The 19,075-nt window shown below is 44.7% G+C and overlaps 1 protein-coding gene and 1 pseudogene across 4 annotated transcripts in view; both read right to left on the reverse strand.

Annotated features, from left to right (window-relative positions):
- Nucleotides 1–17,353, reverse strand: part of SGPL1 (sphingosine-1-phosphate lyase 1) — a 32,747-nt gene extending 15,394 nt beyond the window's left edge. Inside the window, exons 1-6 of one of the 4 annotated variants that reach the window (XM_054070801.1) lie at nt 17,247–17,353; nt 8,240–8,405; nt 6,028–6,095; nt 3,914–4,061; nt 2,220–2,299; nt 573–701 (exon numbers count right to left, since the gene is read on the reverse strand). In XM_054070801.1, coding sequence (XP_053926776.1) covers nt 573–701; nt 2,220–2,299; nt 3,914–4,061; nt 6,028–6,095; nt 8,240–8,405; nt 17,247–17,249 — 594 coding nt within the window. In that variant the 5' untranslated portion in view covers nt 17,250–17,353. Of the gene's footprint in view, nt 1–572; nt 702–2,219; nt 2,300–3,913; nt 4,062–6,027; nt 6,096–8,239; nt 8,406–9,644; nt 9,670–11,074; nt 11,117–15,855; nt 15,913–17,246 lie in introns of those variants that run through there. The other 3 variants (XM_054070798.1, XM_054070800.1, XM_054070802.1) reach the window with 3 other exon arrangements.
- A 515-nt stretch (nt 17,354–17,868) lies between these two features.
- LOC128852773 (5S ribosomal RNA) lies at nt 17,869–17,977 on the reverse strand (annotated as a pseudogene).
- Nucleotides 17,978–19,075: the final 1,098 nt, after the last annotated feature.

A 19,075-nucleotide genomic window follows, 5' to 3' on the forward strand; every position in this document is an offset into this window, starting at 1 on the left:
GGACTCCTGCTAGAAACTCTATCGAGGCTTTAAATCTGGTTTCCACCCTAGCACACTGGAAAGCTACATAGACCTGGAAAGACAGCTTTCCAGCTGGACAGATGACAATACATGCCATGCCTGCTTGATCACCAGTACTCCTAGCTGCTTGTTGGTGAGCAGCCAGCCCACTGGCCTCGTCCTCAACCTGAGCATTCTGGCAGGCTCACAGATTTCCAAATCAGAGATTAAAACTGAAGGGAACTGCTCAAAGGGACGCCACTCTGCTCACCATCCCCCACTGACAACCAGCCAGGCTACATTACACTGGTTCTCTTTTCTAAGCATCTATCATATAAGGGTGTAAAAAAAAGAGCTGAAGTAAATGGTCCTATCTAGAGAACTACTTCCCAAAGTTAAATTCTCTCCCATAAAGCTTCACCAAGAAGAGTAACTAGCAACTTTCTTCTGCAAAGTTATGCTGGCATAGCACACGCTGCAATGAGCTTGACCTCTGCCTTTGGCTGGATAGCAGAAGGTGCATTTGCACTCAAATCAAAGTCAGAAATATCCCATGAAGACAGATCACTTACAGCACCACAAGAGTTGGGGCCCCCGTTAAAGAGCGTGCAGGCAATCCTCACTACTTCTGCTTCCATCTTCCTCAAACCAGGGAATATATCAGGATGAAGAGGATTACTCCAGGCAAACTCTTCATACACCTTCAAAAAATCAAGACAGAAAGTTAGCCTTGCAGATGAAGCACTGGATTATCAGTGCAGGTTTGGAAACTCACCATACACACTGTTTAAGCAAATTAGCCGGATTTAGCCATAACAATACTGCAGACCTCCTCGGACTTAATTCCTGCTGCAAGTAAGTCCCACAAGTTGGGAAGATATGGCTGAGGGAGGAGAGGAAACTCAGTTGTTTTTCTAAGGCACTCTGTCCTCTGGAGTGATTCTATAACATCGCAATATTTCTTGTTGTAAAGACAGGTTTCATTGTTCAGTTATTTTTAAAAAAGAACACAATATGCACCCTATAATTGCTTTACACAAAGCAAGCTAAAATCTGTACTTTGCAGAACTAGTTTCAAGTTTACTAGTAAAGGGGAATTCTGAAGCAGCTGGAAAAGTACAACTGCCCACCCACACCACAACAAAAGTCCATGGAAGCCAGTATTTCATGCTTGTTCTGCAACTGCAGGCTCATGGGATAAGGCTGGAACAGGCCAGTTCCGACCTCCTGCAGCTGAGATCAAAAAGCAACTGCAGGAATGTTAAAAGAAATACAGCAGAAAAAACAGCGAATAATCAGCACAAACAGAGGGAATGTTTCCACAACACTCAATTCAAGCTGAGGTCACTCTAGAAAGGCTGCTCTGAGCTTTATGTTTCCCCAGAAGTGGCAAAGAAAATGTCAAGGCACAAGAAAACAACAACAGCAATCACCAAACAGAGCTCATTACAGCTGTTTTAAAAGCTGTTCCTAGGAGCAAGAAGGCTAGACTTCCTTTTCTTGCAAAAAAACTCTTGAACTAGATATATTTAAGAGCAGACCTCTGGGCTATTTATTTTTTTTCCCCAACCTTCTCAAAGGGTAAAGTTCCCGAGTAGGTAAACAGATTTAACAAAGGCACCAATGAAGCATGCCAATGCTCCATTGTTGTAAGATTTGGATTTTACACAGTAAAGGCAAAAACGTTTTACAAACTCTGTTTAAACCAACAGGAATCCAGTTTTACGCAGTGAAGCTGTTCCAGAGCGGCATCCCACAGCCTCCCAGTAACAGGACAGCCAAGGTTGCTTTCACCTCAGCCTGTAGCAAAGGCACACCTGTAGGGGGGGCTTGCTGAAGCTAACCTACGGCGATTTTATGCCTCCTACCATTCCCTGAATTAAAAGGTCAGTACCATTTTCCAGTTTACTTGTAACCAGTTTCTTTCTTATTCAACACAACTTATCTGATTGGATTCAAGCTATCTCCAATCTAATCTAATTTCCTATCTAATGGTGTTTTCACGGGGACAGTCCTTTGACACTGCCCAAATGCTTTGCTAATAACCCTCTTTGCACCTACATTTACCCTAGGCTTTGTCTTCATAGCTGGGGAGACTCAGCTTCAGATCTTCCCTACTTACTTTGAAAGAAGGTGCAACAGTGTTGAGTGGTTTCTGTTCACCCTGGAGATGCTAAGGATATCTGCAAAGATGCACAGTTAAACTGCTTGCTCTTTACCTTCACTAGCAGATGGGTGAGTTTCTCTTCACCACTGTACACGGTCCCAGAGACTTTCCCATCCTGCCAACGTACATCTCCTGAAAGAGAAGGAGGAAGAGCACACTGCTTGCAATCACTGCCATTCTCAGAAAGCATGGAGAAGTGCACAGAAATTGTCCTCCCAGTTCTGCAGACGAGGCCTTTTGAGACTTCACTGATGAGGAAGAAGCATGATTTTTGTGCCACAGAGATAGCTATGTGTGATGCTAAGCCTCTGGCACCACATACATCCCATGAATTTAGCAAACTGCAAGTAAATGATGACTAAAGAGTCAGCACATAAACAACATCTAGCTGCAGCAAGCAGTTACATTAATGTATAATCCACTTGATCCCACTCAGTCTCCCCATACTGCTGTCCAACCAACTGAACTCTAAAGTGGCTAAAGTTAAAGCCCCTTTCAAAGGGCACCCATCACCACTGTACACTGAGAAGCGATGGAAAGGCCAAGCTTATATTGCTAAAACCTATAGTGCCGGGTGTCTCAATTATATTTCACCTAAAACAATAGCTTTAACCAATGAGAGCAGTCGGATGGAACCGCATAAGCCGCACACACTGTTGAGAAGTGTTTCAACCCACTGTCCAACGTGATGCTACTTAACCAACTCACTTTCTGCCTCCAAACACCCCAGCAGTGTATTCCTACTTTGGTTATTTGCTCCCTCTCCTGTTAGCCTCCTTCATAAAACTCACGGCTCAGCTTCATAGTCACAATCCAACCCTCATTTCCAAGCAAATTCCAAAAGGTAAGTGCATGTGTGTGGGAAGGAGGGAGCCCCAGAAAAAGCAGAAAGGAAAGAACCACCCAACAAAGGAAAGCAATAATAATTTGAGGGAAAACACAGACAGAAACTACATAAGCAATACATAAAAGCAGAGAAGAAAGAAGTTGTTATAGAATATTTGGCTGCAAAACCATTGGTTTCTGAATTTGGAGTGGATGCACTGTTCTAGCAGAAAATTCAAGGCATTTCTCAATGGATTGGAGCAGGGCAGTCACATCATCTCCTCAGCACAGCATCCAGATTTGTTCATTAGAAGTAATAGGTTCATGAATCAGGGTGGAGGTATTTAAATTAGTGAGGCCACTCAAATCAAGTTTCAGACACTGATTATGTGGACTCAAGCCAGTAGAACATCATCACGGTTTTGCTTTCCTTAAGTAGGATTTTCAAGATGCAAACCATTATGACTTCGATTAAGAGAGACAGTATTGGAAATTCCCTAAAAGTCCTGCTTGGAAGTTAGTGGGTTTTTTATTAGTACTACTATTATGAGTATTCCCTGGGACTTCACAGCAAACACATTTCTGGTAAAAGTTGAACATCAAAGCAATTGCTCGGCGTCCAAATAATCTCCTCCATATTTCCTCTCACCACAGATCTCCCTTCATCAACCTAGAACTCTTGGGGAAGGCACAGAATTTCAAAGTAAATACCCAAATACAATATTAGAAGCCATGAACACTGATCCTAGTTCCTTCCAGAGGGAAAACAGACAAAAAATTTGCAATCAAAGAACATCAAGGAAGAAATATTTTAGGTGAAACCATGAGCAGGAGTCATTAGAACTCATTTAAGAGAATAAGTCTAATGTTAGGTCTACAAAACAGACCCACCTCTGCTTCAGTACAGACTCGCACTCATACCTTTTGAGCTGTAGTCTTTCATCTTCTCTAGTACTTCAGGCTGGCTCATGCCTTGTTCTGGCAGCGCTCTGATATAATCTTTTTCATCTTTCAGGAAGGATAAACTGGAAGTGACATCATTCAACGCTTCATCAATCTTCTTTTGAATCTGAAAAGAAAGGAAAACCCTATCAGCAACCGTGCTGGCCACATCATAAATTATTGTTGAGTGCACATGAGATTGGACTCCCTACCTACATCCACATTATTGAGCAGGATAGGAACTGTTTCAGCTCCATGACCAAAAAGCATAGCAGAGTTCATAGCCACACAGTTCAACTCCTCCTTCTTACCAACAACTCCCTCCAACAAGAAGCTGCCTGGAACAGAGAACTAGCATTCACTAGTCTCTAAATCACACTGGGAATTGCCAGTGGAAATGACTTCTGGCACAGCTGAGAAGTGTGCCAAGTAACAAAGCAGCACTTGGGCCACTGCTCCGCTGTGTTTCTTTTAGCAAGACAAACACCACCACCAAAACCTTCAGAGTATGTTCCTTACTGGGTACCACCGAGCAGTAGGAGCCTCGAGCCCCTTCCTTAATACCTAAGAAAGCAAATCTCAAGGCAAAAATATGGCATTTTTATCCACCAAACCTTTTTAAGTCACAGTTTTTAATATGCAGAAACCTTCAGATGCATTCTATTTTGTACCTTGTCTCCTCTCCAACACACAAAGAGTTTAGAAACTCATGACAATAGAGGGGAACAATAAATAAATCTCCCCTACAGACACAGTTAGATTTCTTTCTTCCTACCCACACCTCACAATCAGGAGGCCCAGACTTCTTCTTCCAACACATTCCAACCACAGACTCTTCTTCCAGGCAGCATGGGTGTTGGGATATCATCAGGTTTAAAGTCTTTGGGACATTGGAATGCCTCAAAGTCAAGGCCTTCTGTAAGCAACTGATAGGTTATCAGGTATCAGCCTACCAAAGAGCAGAAAGAGTACACAGGATGTACCAAGAGTCCTCTGGCAGAGGAGAGCTTCACAGCGCTAGCCCTGAGAAGGTAACTCTGGACAAAATAGGGACTGTGTATACAGAGTGGGGAGCAGAAGGAGCCCTCTTCTAACAGGCAGATAACAAATATAAGCAGAAGAGAGAAAGCCATTAATTGATTTCATCAAAGGCTACTCAAATCAGAAGGTTGGGACACTTAACATGACATAAAGAGGGAATGCTAGTGTCTTCCAGATTGCTGGGGCAGAAACTGTTTCCATGTTCCAGGTAAAAGGAAAAAGTTTTTCTTTGCTACTTTCATTTGATAAAATTGCCTATAATAGACCTGACCTCCTGAATCAATGAGTAAATCTGTCAACACATCTAGCAGAATGAAAGGCAATCATAAACCATGATACCATCATCTACCAGGTAAAAAAAAACAAGCTGTGCTCCATCATTAAGCTGTCAACGTGCTAAAAATGTTGACATTTGTAGTTAAAGATTTTTATACAAAAAAAAAAAACCTCCCAAACACTAAAGCTTGTCTCATTTTAATGATTACACAAAGTGCTAGTATCTTCTTGCTATAATGCTAACTATTGCTAACAGGTATCTGAGCACTAAACTAATCACACAGTCATCTGATTAAAAAATTATCTCTGTGTTGCACAACAAACACCTAGCTATCTCACAGTTGCTCAAGAATAAAACATTGCTTCAGAACAACTCAAGTTCAATCCTGTCCCCTTCTTCCATACATAAAATTATTTTCTTAAAATCTAACAGTGAGGAAATGTTACTGGAAAAGTCAGTAATTACTGGAAAAATCAGTAATTACTGGAAAAGTTGGTAACTACTGGAAAAGTCGGTAACTGTACTTACTGATTCTTGGCTAAGGCACTACCCCATTTTAGGAGAGTGATATTATGACAAAAAGACTAGGCAGGCAGAAATTACAGCTTTCATTAACCAGGCGTTACCAGAAGACCTTCTAGATTTATATCCCTAGATGATTATGATCACAGCAGCACAACAGCAAAGACCCACAGAGCTGGAATGGCCCACAGATCACTTTGGAGGCTGAAACAGGACCTGGGATAATACTAAGAAAAGTTGTTCAAATACTTACTATAGCCCCAACAAATGGCATTTTTCTCAGTAGTTTAAAGAACTGTTTTTTAGTTCGGGATGCTAAACCTGAAAGACAAAAGACAGAAATTAACCTAATATGACTCAAGAAACCAAAAAAAAAAAAATAGACTGGGAACACAACACTTCTGATTACAGGGGTCAGTATTTCTGATACAGGCTAAAATAACACAGTGACAAAGGAGACATGATGAGACAGGTTACGAGTATCAAAGAGTTCAGAAATGGACTTGGCTACTGAAACATCTGGCTTGCAGCACTGCAGCCATCTATGGGAATCAATAATTTGACTTGTTTTCTTACTTTAATGGGAATTCATATCTATATGTGGGATTTTACAGTGAAGAGAGGGACTCCAGGATTTCCAAAAATGTGAGGGCAGTGAGGCCTTGGCACACATTGCCCAGAGAAGTCATGGCTGCCCAATCCCTGGAAGCGTTCAAGGCCAAGTTGCATGACGCTTTGAGCAACCTCATCCAGTGGAAGGTGACTCTTGCCCATGGATGGGGGTTGGAACTGTATGAACTTTAAGGTCCCTTCCAGCTCAAACCATTTTATGATTCCAAAGGCAAAGTCTCCAGTAAAAAGGGAAAATACTACTTGAAATTATTTTCTGCATCTGCAAACCGGAATAGCTTAGCCACACGAAAACAAGGTCAGCATTGCCACAGTCAGCAATGTGAAACAGGCTCCCAGACCACAGGAGTTCAGCCCGTAACGTGACAAAGGACTGACCCGGTGTCTGGCCATCCAACACAGGAAACGCGTGATGCAATGAGAGGCAACTCAGGGGAAAGGGACAGACAGAGGAAAAGCAGAAATTCCACCACAGTCCAAACACTGAAATGAGAGAAGCCACTGATAACAAACACCGGAAAACTCCCAGGGGAGCCCTAAAGGCAGGATTGAGAGCAGGATAACACAGATGCTTTATGGGCACCAAAAATGCCTCTGGAGTTCTACAGGCATTTCAATTGAGCACAGGACACACCATGAAATAACTAAAACTTTTACAATCAGCCATTTTAGGACTCTACAGTTTCATCTACATTTTCCCCACCACTTCATATATATTTCACTTCATATATATTTTGAACAGCTACAGTAATTGCAGATGGGTACAGTCTGTAGCAAATACTCGTTAACACTCTGACAATAACAATTCTGCTGCACATTTCCGTGTGCACACTGTTTCATCATTAACTTCCACAGTGAGAGAAGACTGCAAACTCCTGAAAAATTCAGACACTCTAATCAGATCTCATAACTGTGAGTCAATACTTTAAAAAGAATACTGTGCAAATGTACAAATACTAGCCGAGAAGCTAACATAACCCTGCACTGAGCAAAAGCTTCATACCCTTTGTTCCCTACACAGATGTTCCCACTACTCAGCTACTCCTGTCTTTAAAGAGAAAAAAGTCTGGTTGAGGAACAGAGAGGCACAGAAGTAAAAATCAAGTTAAAAACTCAGCTGTTTTCAACAAGCTGCCACTGGTGTGTAACCTTAAATCCTGCGGGAACCGCAAAGCACCATGTTTTCCTCTGAGGACAAGATAGTTTTCGCTGACCACCACATAGCCAGAAAAAAATGCAGGTTCATCAAAAGAGATCTCACTGAAGAATTGTCAATATCCAAAACTGCTGAAAACGGGAAGATGCTCCAGAAAAAAAATAAAAAAACACAAAATGAATCCACTCAACCAGTACTGCAGGCAATTATCTTGAACATCCTGTGGATAAAACTTGCCTCAAACACCAAATCAATGCCACGTCTCCTCCCCAGCAGGAAGGAAACGATCAAGAGCAAGAATTATCCAGACACTTTTCACCAGTGACTAAGCTCACGAGGACTCAGCTCTCTGATAAATTTCCCCGGGTTTTAAGCGAGAAGACTATTACAACAAGAAAACGGTTTAGCCAAAAGCAAAAAGGAGATGAGAGGAACAGAAGGAGATACAGGCACATTCCAGGCTCGTCTACCACACCCTCTGAAGGAATGGGGGCATCACATTGACCAAACAGGCCTTGACCTTAACTTGGAAGAGGGTTTTGTTAATCATAGCTGACAGCAGAACTTCTGTTTTAACACGTGTTTGGCCATGGTTTGCCCTCTTTCCCTCCATTAAGGAACAAGTCTGTCCCCTCTCCCTTTTTTCTAAACATAAGAAATCCCCATTTCAAGTACTTACTCTCGGACTGGAAAAGGAAGCCATGCAGCCATACACTTAAAAGCGTAGAAGAAATTGTCAGCACAACCAGTTGCCAGGGTTCCAGTCCATCACACTGGGCGTTCACAAAGCTTGTCACTTTCTCCCAATACATGTGGAGAATCTCCTTGTAGGGTATAATTGCGTCCTGCACAGAGGAAAACAAGGATGATATTGAAAAAAAGTTAAAAAGCAAACAAATAGGGCATCAAAAAGTCTATGAGTCTATTAAAAAGGTGCTTTTCACTTTGCAGCACCCCTATTTTCCTTAAATCCCATAAAGAGAACAGGTAAGAGAGAGTTGTCATTCATCTCCAGTCAAGAGCTACCAATAAAAATTACATCTCGAGAGATTCCAAATATACAGAGAGTCAGGGCAAGGGCAGATGAGTAAGATGTGCAAGCATCACAGTCTCAAGACTCATGACCACATCAGACCACGGCCTGAGAGAAACAGCTGTGTTAACCGCAGTATTTTTTCCAAGGAATTATCAGGTGGTGAGTGAAGATTGAACTATTACAATACCCTCATCAAAGGAGCTACCATTTATCAGGTACCACCCAAACATGTCTATCAAGCATCCAGGGCTGGATTTTTAAAGATGTAGGTACTCAGCAATTCCTTAAGTTCAAGATCTAATTAGTACGTTCCGTACAAAGGGAGGATGGAAGAGACAAACAACATTGCTGCTGCCAAAAATAAACCAGAAAACTGTGATGCAATAACAATTACAATGTCAAACTACCAATTACTATCAGGACAGAGCCCAAATCCCTAATCAATAGCTTCAAAGCACACTCCCAGAAGGAGTGAGAAAATATGGATGTACACAAGGGGAAAAGGCCATTTTCGGCAAAAAAAAAGGGGTCTTCATGACAACTGTCTGGAAAAAGATTTCTAGAGATAAGAATTCAGGTAACCGCGCTTTGTTTGCATCTAAGACCAAAAATAACTATTTGATGAGTTTGTTGCTTATTACAGACAAAACTCTGTGCATTTTACTTCACTTTTTTTAAAGCTTCTTCAGCTGCCACCTCCAGAGCAAGCCTTCCTAACCCTTGTCCCCTTTTAACCTACCATCAAGCCTCATTTTCCCCAGTTTTGCTTGAGAGCTTTCTGGAAGGATCCCCAGCACCGCAAATCTCCAAACAACTGAGACAGCGTATGGGGCCTTTCAAAAGATTTGTTAATAAACCTTGGAAAGAATATATCCTTGATACCTATGCTGCCATACTTCTGCTGGGTTTAGAGTGGCTTGCAAAGATGGATATAATTAAACCACTACATTAAAAGCTGCTAGAATTTCCCTTCTCAGCACCCTTTACGGATCTAACTTCTGTGTCAAGACAACAACAGAAATAGCATTTAATATTTATTTTAGGTCACCTTTAGGGGCAACACTTCATTCCAATACGACTGCTGGGGCTAGAAACAGCCTGAAAAAAACAAGTTATTTCAAATAATCAATGGAGGACAGCCAAAAAACCCACTTTCCTTAAGAAAAAAACCGAAACCCAAAACAACAACCGACTACTGAATATTTGCTACTTTGGCAAAGCAGCAAAATGCATACAATCCAAAAGAGTTTAAAAATATTTAAGCAACCCAAATATAAAGCCAAAAAAATCCAGTAAAGCAAGTATCAACCCATCAGAGAGGAGTAACATCACCCATGTCCCAGCATGGGCTGAAGGTACATGGACTGAACCGAGGAGAGCCAGGTCTCTTCATAAGGAGCAGCACTGAGCCATTCAGAAGTCAAATTATCACCCTTACACATGGCAATTTAAAAACACACCAGCTACTTCAGCCTCGAAAACAAGTCAGCGACATAAACCGCTGCAATTAGGCAATGTCCTAGCTAACGTCCAGTCCTCCAATCCAGTCACCGCAAAGCTGATTTAATGCTAGAATTTAAGGAAAGAGCTACCTTTTCCAACTAACCAAAGTTAGTACTTAAGTTTCATTGAGCTTGCACAATGTTCTCTGAAAAATCCCTGGAAAGGCATGTTTAACCAACAATGATGACTTTGGTTCATTGCCTAGGAGCTAACACTGGGATATCATCCAGTTTTGGAACTCCACTTAAAGGATGGAAACAGAGCCACTAACGTGCTGGTGTTTCTGTTCTCAACTGATGGCAAGAAAATGCTGCAGCATCAAACATAAAGCGGGTTGTGTTTTTCTTCCCGAAGATGGAGTATACTGTAAGCTATAAGCCCAAAATCAAAACTGAACATGTACAGAGCAGTCAAGAACGTCAATGGTCACATTAAGATAAATGAACTGGCAAGGGACTGATCTCACTCTTGGAGAAAGCTCTAGACAGAAGACCCCAGACATTGGCACATTTTGTTGTCAAATCACCCGCTCCCCACTGAAACCACTGTGTTTGGCAGCACATTGTCTCTCCACTGGGACAGGAGGAAAAAATAAGTTTTTCTACATCAGTGAATACCAGTGGCAAATCTTGCACCCTATCCAGGGATAAACAAACCTTCAGAAAAGCCCTTTTCTGAGAGCCCATCAAATTAGTGCTTAGGTCTCTCAATTCAGATTGCTCAACTCAGAACTTCAGGTGAGCCTACGCCAAGTGCAGGCAGGACACCTGCAAGGCACAACACCACAGCAACCTCAGCGTGCTGCTGCAGGACAGTATATTCTCAGCCACATCACCAGTAAAAAACGCTCAGGTGCATAACGAAGACAGCACAGGTGAATGAGCAGCATCTACCCTCCTGCTGTTAGCCTACCACATATACAAGTTTCTGCCTCCACTCAGTTTTCCATTATTGAGATGCAAGACAAAATCTTACCCTAAGTTTACCCCAAGCTAGAAGCATGCCCACCAGCACTGAAAGTGGTGACTCAATGGTGTGTCCACATTTTGAACAAGTAGAAGATTTTCATGTTAACTCTAAGCCATTGAAGAATTTCTTTCCCTTTCTTGCTGTGAAAAACAATCGGAAATCATTCAACAAATAATACAGTTTGATGGGGTAAAGTTTCCTCTGCGTTTCTCATTTTCTCCTTCTTCAGTCATTTCACACTTAAAAAAGGATGAAATCAATCAATTTAGGAGGGTACTAAAAAGAGGGATTAAAAACCCGGTGAAAATTGGCATGGAAGATGAGTTAGCAATGAAACACAATTCCTCAGCTCCCCGGCTAACTACGCACTCAGTGTTTTAAAGCACTTCTTTGCCCCTTAGTCCAGCAAGATATGAGAACTTTCCGATCTACTAACTCAATCCTAGAGAAACCAGAAGGCATTTAGAAGGTTGCATTCGAATGCACTCTGGTTTTATTACACACAACATCATCTGATTACAGCCTCACCGCTGCAGCCCTTACATCGCCTTCTTATTTCACCAGGAGGAGGCAGGGGTAATAAATACATTGCCTACATTCAAGCCAAGCCATTTGAATCCCTTCCCCTGAAGCCCTGAAGGAGCTGCTCATAACAGTGTGAAAAACGGGGGTTTTTTTCCAATGAACTGCAGTCAAAAGAAACATTTGTCACATGCAACAAGAAGGGATGCACTTTCAGCTTTGCAGGATTACAGCATCCATTTGCCTCCGCTATTACCACTTCACCAGTTGGCCTAACAACAAGCTGGCCTGATTTTAAGCTTATCTACAGGGAAGAATTTCATGCAAGACAATAACGTGCTTATTTGTGAAGACATCAAAAAAATAAAGGTTTCCCTTCCCATTACAGGGAAGGAGATAAGTTGGTTTTATTTCCTGAAGAGAACCTTCCCCTCACAAAAGCTTCACAAGACACAGGATTATTTTGGAAGCAGTTTAAAAGCCTGATTTACAAGCATACTAAAAAGCATGGGGGAAAATCTCCACTAGAGGATTTGGTTTTAATTCTCGGAGCATTAAGACAGACCCAGGTATCAGATAAAACACTAATTGCTATCATTAGGGCTTGCAGTTTTCATTTGTGCCAATATTAATGCAGTCAGCAACCCAAGCAGTTTACATATTGAATTTTTAGCTCCACAGATTAGGAATACATCCTTAGTACTTCATTTCTAAAAGCCATTAGCTATCTGAGCTGGTTCCAGGGATAGCACTTATGCCACTACAAAAGAGGACAAATTAACTGCAGTAATGCTCTTCTGTCCCAGATGATAGAAAAGAGGGGGAAAAATGCCAAAGCTAACGAGAGCACATTTTGCAATTTTGCCAGAACAGCATTTTCTCAGCTGCGAGTTTCAGGACTCAAATAAGCCTTTAAAAACAAAACCAAAAAAAAATGAAAAGAGAGCGAGCAAGAGAAACAGAGGCAATAAACTGGAAGACCTCACAGTTTTGTTATAAGTGCCTCCTGTTTCTGACTCCGTAAAGTGGAAGCACCATTAAAGTTTACTTGTGGGAAGAGTAGAAAAAGAAGTTTTATAAGCAGAATATTCCTTTCCCCAGGAGAGTGCTTAAAGTGAGCCACAGAACAAAAGCAGCTTTTAAAGGCAAGTTTATTTTAAGCAACAGAGTGAGTCTTGGGCTCGCTGTGCAAGTAGGAACTGCAAAGATAAACCACATCCTCAGCTTTCACCTGAATCCACACATTTTCCCAAACCACGGACCCTCTCACCACCTCCCCGTGCTTGAACCTTAATGTCTGCATCTGCCATTTCTCTTCCCTCACTCCAACTGAGCCAATGAACGAGGCGGCGCGGCACACAACTCAGCACGTAGTAAATCAAGGCAGAGGGATATTGCTCATGGCAACTGCCCGAGCCAGGTCAACACTGATTAGGGTAACACACCAAATACAGGTATTGCCACTGTAATTAAGGCGTGTGCTTCTATGCAACAAGTTACTCCCAGGAGTAGGCCTCCTGAATGAAAACAAACTGCACCAAACCAGCAAGGACACAGCAGCTTCCTTCATTTATTCTGCTCCTAAGAAGGAGGAAGACTTCAATTAGCTAACACCTTGTTTCCAGCACAGGCTTTGGCCACTAAAGACGTGCCTGACCAGCATAACTACGCAGCGTAACTGGCCCAGCCACGGGCAAGGACCAGACTCGCAGCCATCAGCCAGCCAGCTTCCTACCAGAGAGCCAGGGAGCAGGACTGAGCAGAGCCACCTCAGCCTCGGAGGGTGCTAGCTGCTGCGTATGTCCGCAGCGCTTTGATTCGCACCCCAGGAATGAATCTGCTTCTCCATCCCTCCCCGCCACCCTCAACCTGACAAACACCTTTACATAAGCACCAAGGAGAGAATATTTGTTAGTCAGCTCCTAATTAGAGCCAGAGGTTTGGACTGCACGCTGCCCTCCCCACCCAACGGATGTGGACACAGCGAGCAATACCAGACACAGGATGTCTCAGAAATAAAGAACCAAGAATCTTTAGATGTACACGCTGAACTATGTGAAAGAAAAACACATTCAGGTCATGCTCGTCTCACCACAGCTTCCAGATACCACCAGCTGCTTCTGCATTGCATTTATTTCTACCACTTCCATACCGAAACCTTTTTTTCTTCCCCCAGAGGGACGGCAATTTTTTTGTTCCAAATACAGTCTATGCAAAATGAACATATGTGTAGTATCCCACCAGCCCCAGAGCCCTCGGGGAGTGGCTAATTACAGCTGCAGCATAAAAACAAACAAGGCAGCAAGTCAGAGTAGGACCAGCAGAATCATGGCTTCCACTGCAGGGAGGGAATGCAAAACTATCAAAACAAGATGCAAAATGGTTAATTCCAGCCTCAAAAAATGTGTAGTTTTAAAGACTTTCAAAATTAGGTGCAATTTCAAATTTCATTTCACCCAAAACACACACAAGATGTTGTAACCTATTGTCATTCTGCTCACTATTTATAAAAGCAAAGTTTCTGCAAACATCTAGGATTGTTCCAGGTAGCACAGATCTCAAAACTCGTAAAAGACAGCATTCACTCAATGAACCTGTTATGGATCTCCTACATGAGCCCTACATGAACCCGTTATGGATCTCCTTGAGGGTCACCAGCCACAAGAAGCTGCAGTTTCTGCAAAGAAATTTCCTCTCCTGCACCCGCAATCATTAGGATTAAAGCAATGCTCCCTGTGTGCTGGGATTCATCTGGACACATTAGTTCATTCCTCCACTCTGTGTCCTCTCAGATGCAGATCACATAGTCCTTTCTGCATGCCTTCTGGAAAAATGGGTATTTACTTGAAACATTTTACAAGTAGCTCAGAGCCATGCAGAGGTACATGCAGCATTAAAAGATGGAGTCTTGTCGGGAGCCGTTTCAAAGCAGATGATAGCAAGGCAATTGTTCTGGGAATGGGCATCCATGAACAAAGGCAGCACCAAGACCTGGCACAGCTTCCTAGCAGGGTTATGCAACCCTTCAACAAAACCCTTAGTATCAGCACAAAATCAATGCCGCTATTATACCTTAAGGGCCCTGTTCTTGGGCAGCTTTGACCACACCACAGGATCCTCAAAGACTATCTTATCAACAGCAGCCCTTTGGCCGCTGTGATATCTAGTCATATGCCCTTCCTGATACGTGGCACAGATGGATCTCGATGAGCTAACAGGGGCAAAGGAAGCCAAAACGCATGCTTCCTAACAAATTTTACCCGCAAACTTCTAGGAAACACAAATCTTTCCTAGAAAAGAATAAAGAAAATCATATCACAGCACCACAGCCCACTACAAAGAGCCAAGACACCTGCTACTGCAACAGCAATCGACAGAATCCAAACCTCAGTTACACATTACACTCTAAGGACAGTTCTGAAACATTCTTCAAAGCCCATACCACTACGCTAACCAGAAAAGGCCATAACTGTTTAGCCAGCACACAGAGATCTCAGTACTACAGAAGGAAGTTACACCACTTCCAGAAGGAAGGCCTACTAATACTTACAAGGGAATGTCTTTGACCACCTGGGACAGAGAGAACGAGAGTAATAGTTCTAGGTCAAAAATGCATCATTCTGCTTCCAAAAACCAAAGCATGTAAACAGATCAAGCCTTCTGAAACTCTCAGTGCACACCAGGATCTGCAGTGGGAGACAGCTGGTGCAAGAGATCAGATAGAAATCACATCTTTTTATTAGCAGCACTGTGCATTTGGCAGAGGAGGTACGCAGCACCTCAAAATATGTATTCACAGAAACAGGCTCTACTCAATACCAGGAGAGCCACAGCAAAAAACCACACACATGTTACAAACACTGCAATTAGGTTTATTTTGACACCACCAAATGCTACAGAACATCTCCAAATGCGTTGGAGAAATCAAAGGCAATGAGCAAAGCATCATCTCAGCAGATTCTCCCCTGCTCAAGTTCGCAATTTGTCTATAACTTCTAAAGGTAGCCAGAGAGTGGAAAATTCTTAGTAGGCACAATGCATAGAAGTAAGATTTTTCTTCACCTAAGAACATTTCCAGTGCCTCACAATCTATTTTGCTACGGGCATGGGAAGGATGGCACTCACACCATAATTTAGGATAAACGTCATGTATCAGTGCTTCTCCAGAGAAAGCTTCAGCCCCCGAGTATACACTCAACTTCATTCCAGAAGCCAGGAACCCTGTGCAATAGCTGCTGTGTAATCTAATGAGGAAAACAGCAAACCTGTGCAGTCTTGCAGACACAGTAAGCAGTCATTTTCTCCATAAAGCCTTGGCACAGACACACTAAGGTGAGAACAGCCTGACCGCACAGCATGCTTCCAGCAACCCCAGGTCAGTCTAGACCATAGCGTGCACAAGGTGTGCAGTATTTACTCAGTTCCAGAAGAGATAGCTGTTGGCAACCCAAACATAAGCCAGGCAACCTCTCAATGTCATCCTGGGCCGTGCACACTGACAGACACCAAGGCATGCCACGGGCACTGCCTTTTGTCCTTCACGAGGAAGGGATGACACAGTGGGTGGGCACAGTTCCAAGGCAGAGTGGGAAGAAGAAGCAGGACTTCAGTTGGGCATGGCCAGCGGATCCCCATGACTGAGTGGGAAAAGGCAGTCAGACAGAGATGATACTATTTCATCTACCACCCAACAGCAGCCACAATTCCAATGTATCTTCCCGGAGGGAAAGAAAGTTAGGACCCTTTCCAAGTTTGAGGACTCAGAATACGCATAGCCAGAGCCTGCTAGATTTCAAGCAATCCTGGTTAGTACTGAACAGTTTGCTTCTCAAGTACTTCTAGCCAAAAAAAAATAACAACAAATAAATAAACAAAGACTATTAGGGACACCCAGAGGTAGGTGTCTCTGTCCAGGGCAGGGGGGTGGAACTGGATGATCGTTAAGGTCCCTTCCAACTCAAACCATTCCAGGATTCTATGACCATTAAGATCTCTTCCAATCCAAACAATTCCAGGATTCCATGATTCTTAAAGTCCCTTCCAACCCAAATGATTCTGTGATTCTATGACCTTTAAGATCCCTTCCAACCCAAATGATTTCAGGATTCAATGATCTTTAACATCACTTCCAACCCAAATGATTCTGTGATTCTATGATCTTTAAAGTCCCTTCCGATCCAAATTATTCCAGGATTCTATGATCCTCAAGATCCCTCACAACCCAAATGATTCCAGGATACTATAATCTTTAAGGTCCCTTCCAAACCAAACGATTCCAGGATTCTATGATCTGTAAAGTCCCTTCCAACACAAACCCTTCCAGGACTCTATGATCCTTAAAGTCCTTTCTAACACAAACCCTTCCCGGACTCTATGATCCTTAAAATCCCTTCCAACCAAAGGATTCCACGATTCTATGACCTTTAAGGCCCCTTCCCACCCCAACCACACCAGGATTCTCCGGACAACTCTGAGCAGCAGCTCGGGCTCCTTCCCTAAAGCCCAGAGCAAGCAGAAAAGGGGCAACCCCGGCCCGGCTGGGCCCGTCGGCCCCGCGACCCCCGGCGCTGGGCTGGGCCAGGCCCTGGCGCCTCGGCCGTGGCCGGGCGAGCCCCGCGTCCCCCCCTCCGCCCGCAGCCCCGCGCTCCGCGCTCACCATCGCCTTCTCCTCCTCCTCCTCCTCCTGCCGCTGCGGGGCCCTGCGCGCCCCGCCCCGCCCCACAGCGCCCCCTGCCGGGCGCCCGCGGCCGCAATCAGTGCGGCTCAACGGGGGACGCGCCGCCTCTTGGCCGAGAGCCCGGAGGAGCCGCGCGCGGCCGCGCTCCCCGATCCCCGCCCGGCGCGGGCGTCCCAGTTCGAGGGTGCGGAGGAACGGGGTTGGTGATTTGCCTCCAGACAAGAGCAACGAGGCTGCTGGAGCACCGCTCTCCCGAGGAGCTGCTGATGGATCCAGGCTTCTTTAGCCCACACCAAAGCAGCCTGAGGGGAGACCTTAGCGCTCTCCACAGCTCCCTCACAGGAGGCTGAAGCCTCCTGAAGAGATGGTGCTCTCTTCTCCCAAGGGGCACCACACACCACAAGAGGCAATGGCCTCAAGTACCGCCACGCAACCTTTGGGAAAAATCTCTTCCCCCAACGGGCTCTCGGGCACTGGAACCGGCTGCCCAGGGAGCTGGCCCTGTCCCCAGCCCTGCACACAGGTCAAAGAAAAGATGGGCAGATGAAGAGCCGAGCCAAGGGATGCAGGGGGACACGGCCACGCTTGCCCCAAGAACAAAAGCCTACAGCACCCAGTATTCCCAGGCGGTCTCCCATCCAAGTACTAACCGGGCCCGACCCTGCTTAGCTGCCGAGATTGGGCGTTCTCAGGGTGGTGTAGCCATAGGCACCCAAAGCCCCACAGCACACCCAGCCTCTCCCGCACAACACGCTGCGTTCACACTGCAACACACACACCCTCAACACCCACATACACTAAACACTCCCCTACACCTACTACAACGCACATGCAACACAAGCACCTGACACAAAACACTCACACACCACAACTTTACACAACTCCAACGCCTCAGACGGAGCACAACAAACACTCACCGCACCCACCCCACACAAAAACAACCACGTACACTGTACCCAACACCTCACAACACCACCTGCAAACACCACAAAACAACCCCATGCACCTCCCAACGCAACACTCACACCCAGAACTACACCCTGCAATAAACATACCCCACACCACACCACCTGACCCTCAGGACCCACACCATGCTCAATACCAAACAACAACAGACGCACAACAAGACCCACATCATCCTGGCTTCTAGCAGAAAAAAACTGGACAGCAGGGACAGGCAGCTGCCTCTGACCCTGGCCTCCACACTGCTTATGATGCACCTCAAACCCTCCCTTCACTTTTCAGCCCCTCACCACAAAGGTCTCCAGGGGCTTCAGCGGTGCTCCAGACAAGAGCAACGAGGCTGCTGGAGCACCGCTCTCCCAAGGAGCTGCTGATGGATCCAGGCTTCTTTAGCCCACACCAAAGCAGCCTGAGGGGAGACCTTGGCGCTCTCCACAGCTCCCTCACAGGAGGCTGAAGCCAGGCAGATGGTGCTCTCTTCTCCCAAGGGGCACCACACACCACAAGAGGCAGTGGCCTCAAGTACCGCCACGCAACCTTTGGGAAAAATCTCTTCACCCAAAGGGCTCTCGGGCACTGGAACCGGCTGCCCAGGGAGCTGGCCCAGTCCCCAGCCCTGCACACAGGTCAAAGAAAAGATGGACAGATCAAGAGCTTAGGGATAGAATCATAGAATCACAGAACAGTCCAACCTGGCCTTGAACATCTCCAGGGATGGGGCATCCACAACTTCCCTGGGCACCCGGTACCAGTGCCTCACCACTCACACAGCGAAGAAGTTCCCCCTTATGTCTAGATAGGATTTAGGAGTGCACAGGTATGATTGGACTAGATCCCAAAGACCT

Source organism: Cuculus canorus, chromosome 7 (assembly GCF_017976375.1).
Source record: "Cuculus canorus isolate bCucCan1 chromosome 7, bCucCan1.pri, whole genome shotgun sequence".
Lineage (NCBI taxonomy): Eukaryota > Metazoa > Chordata > Aves > Cuculiformes > Cuculidae > Cuculus > Cuculus canorus.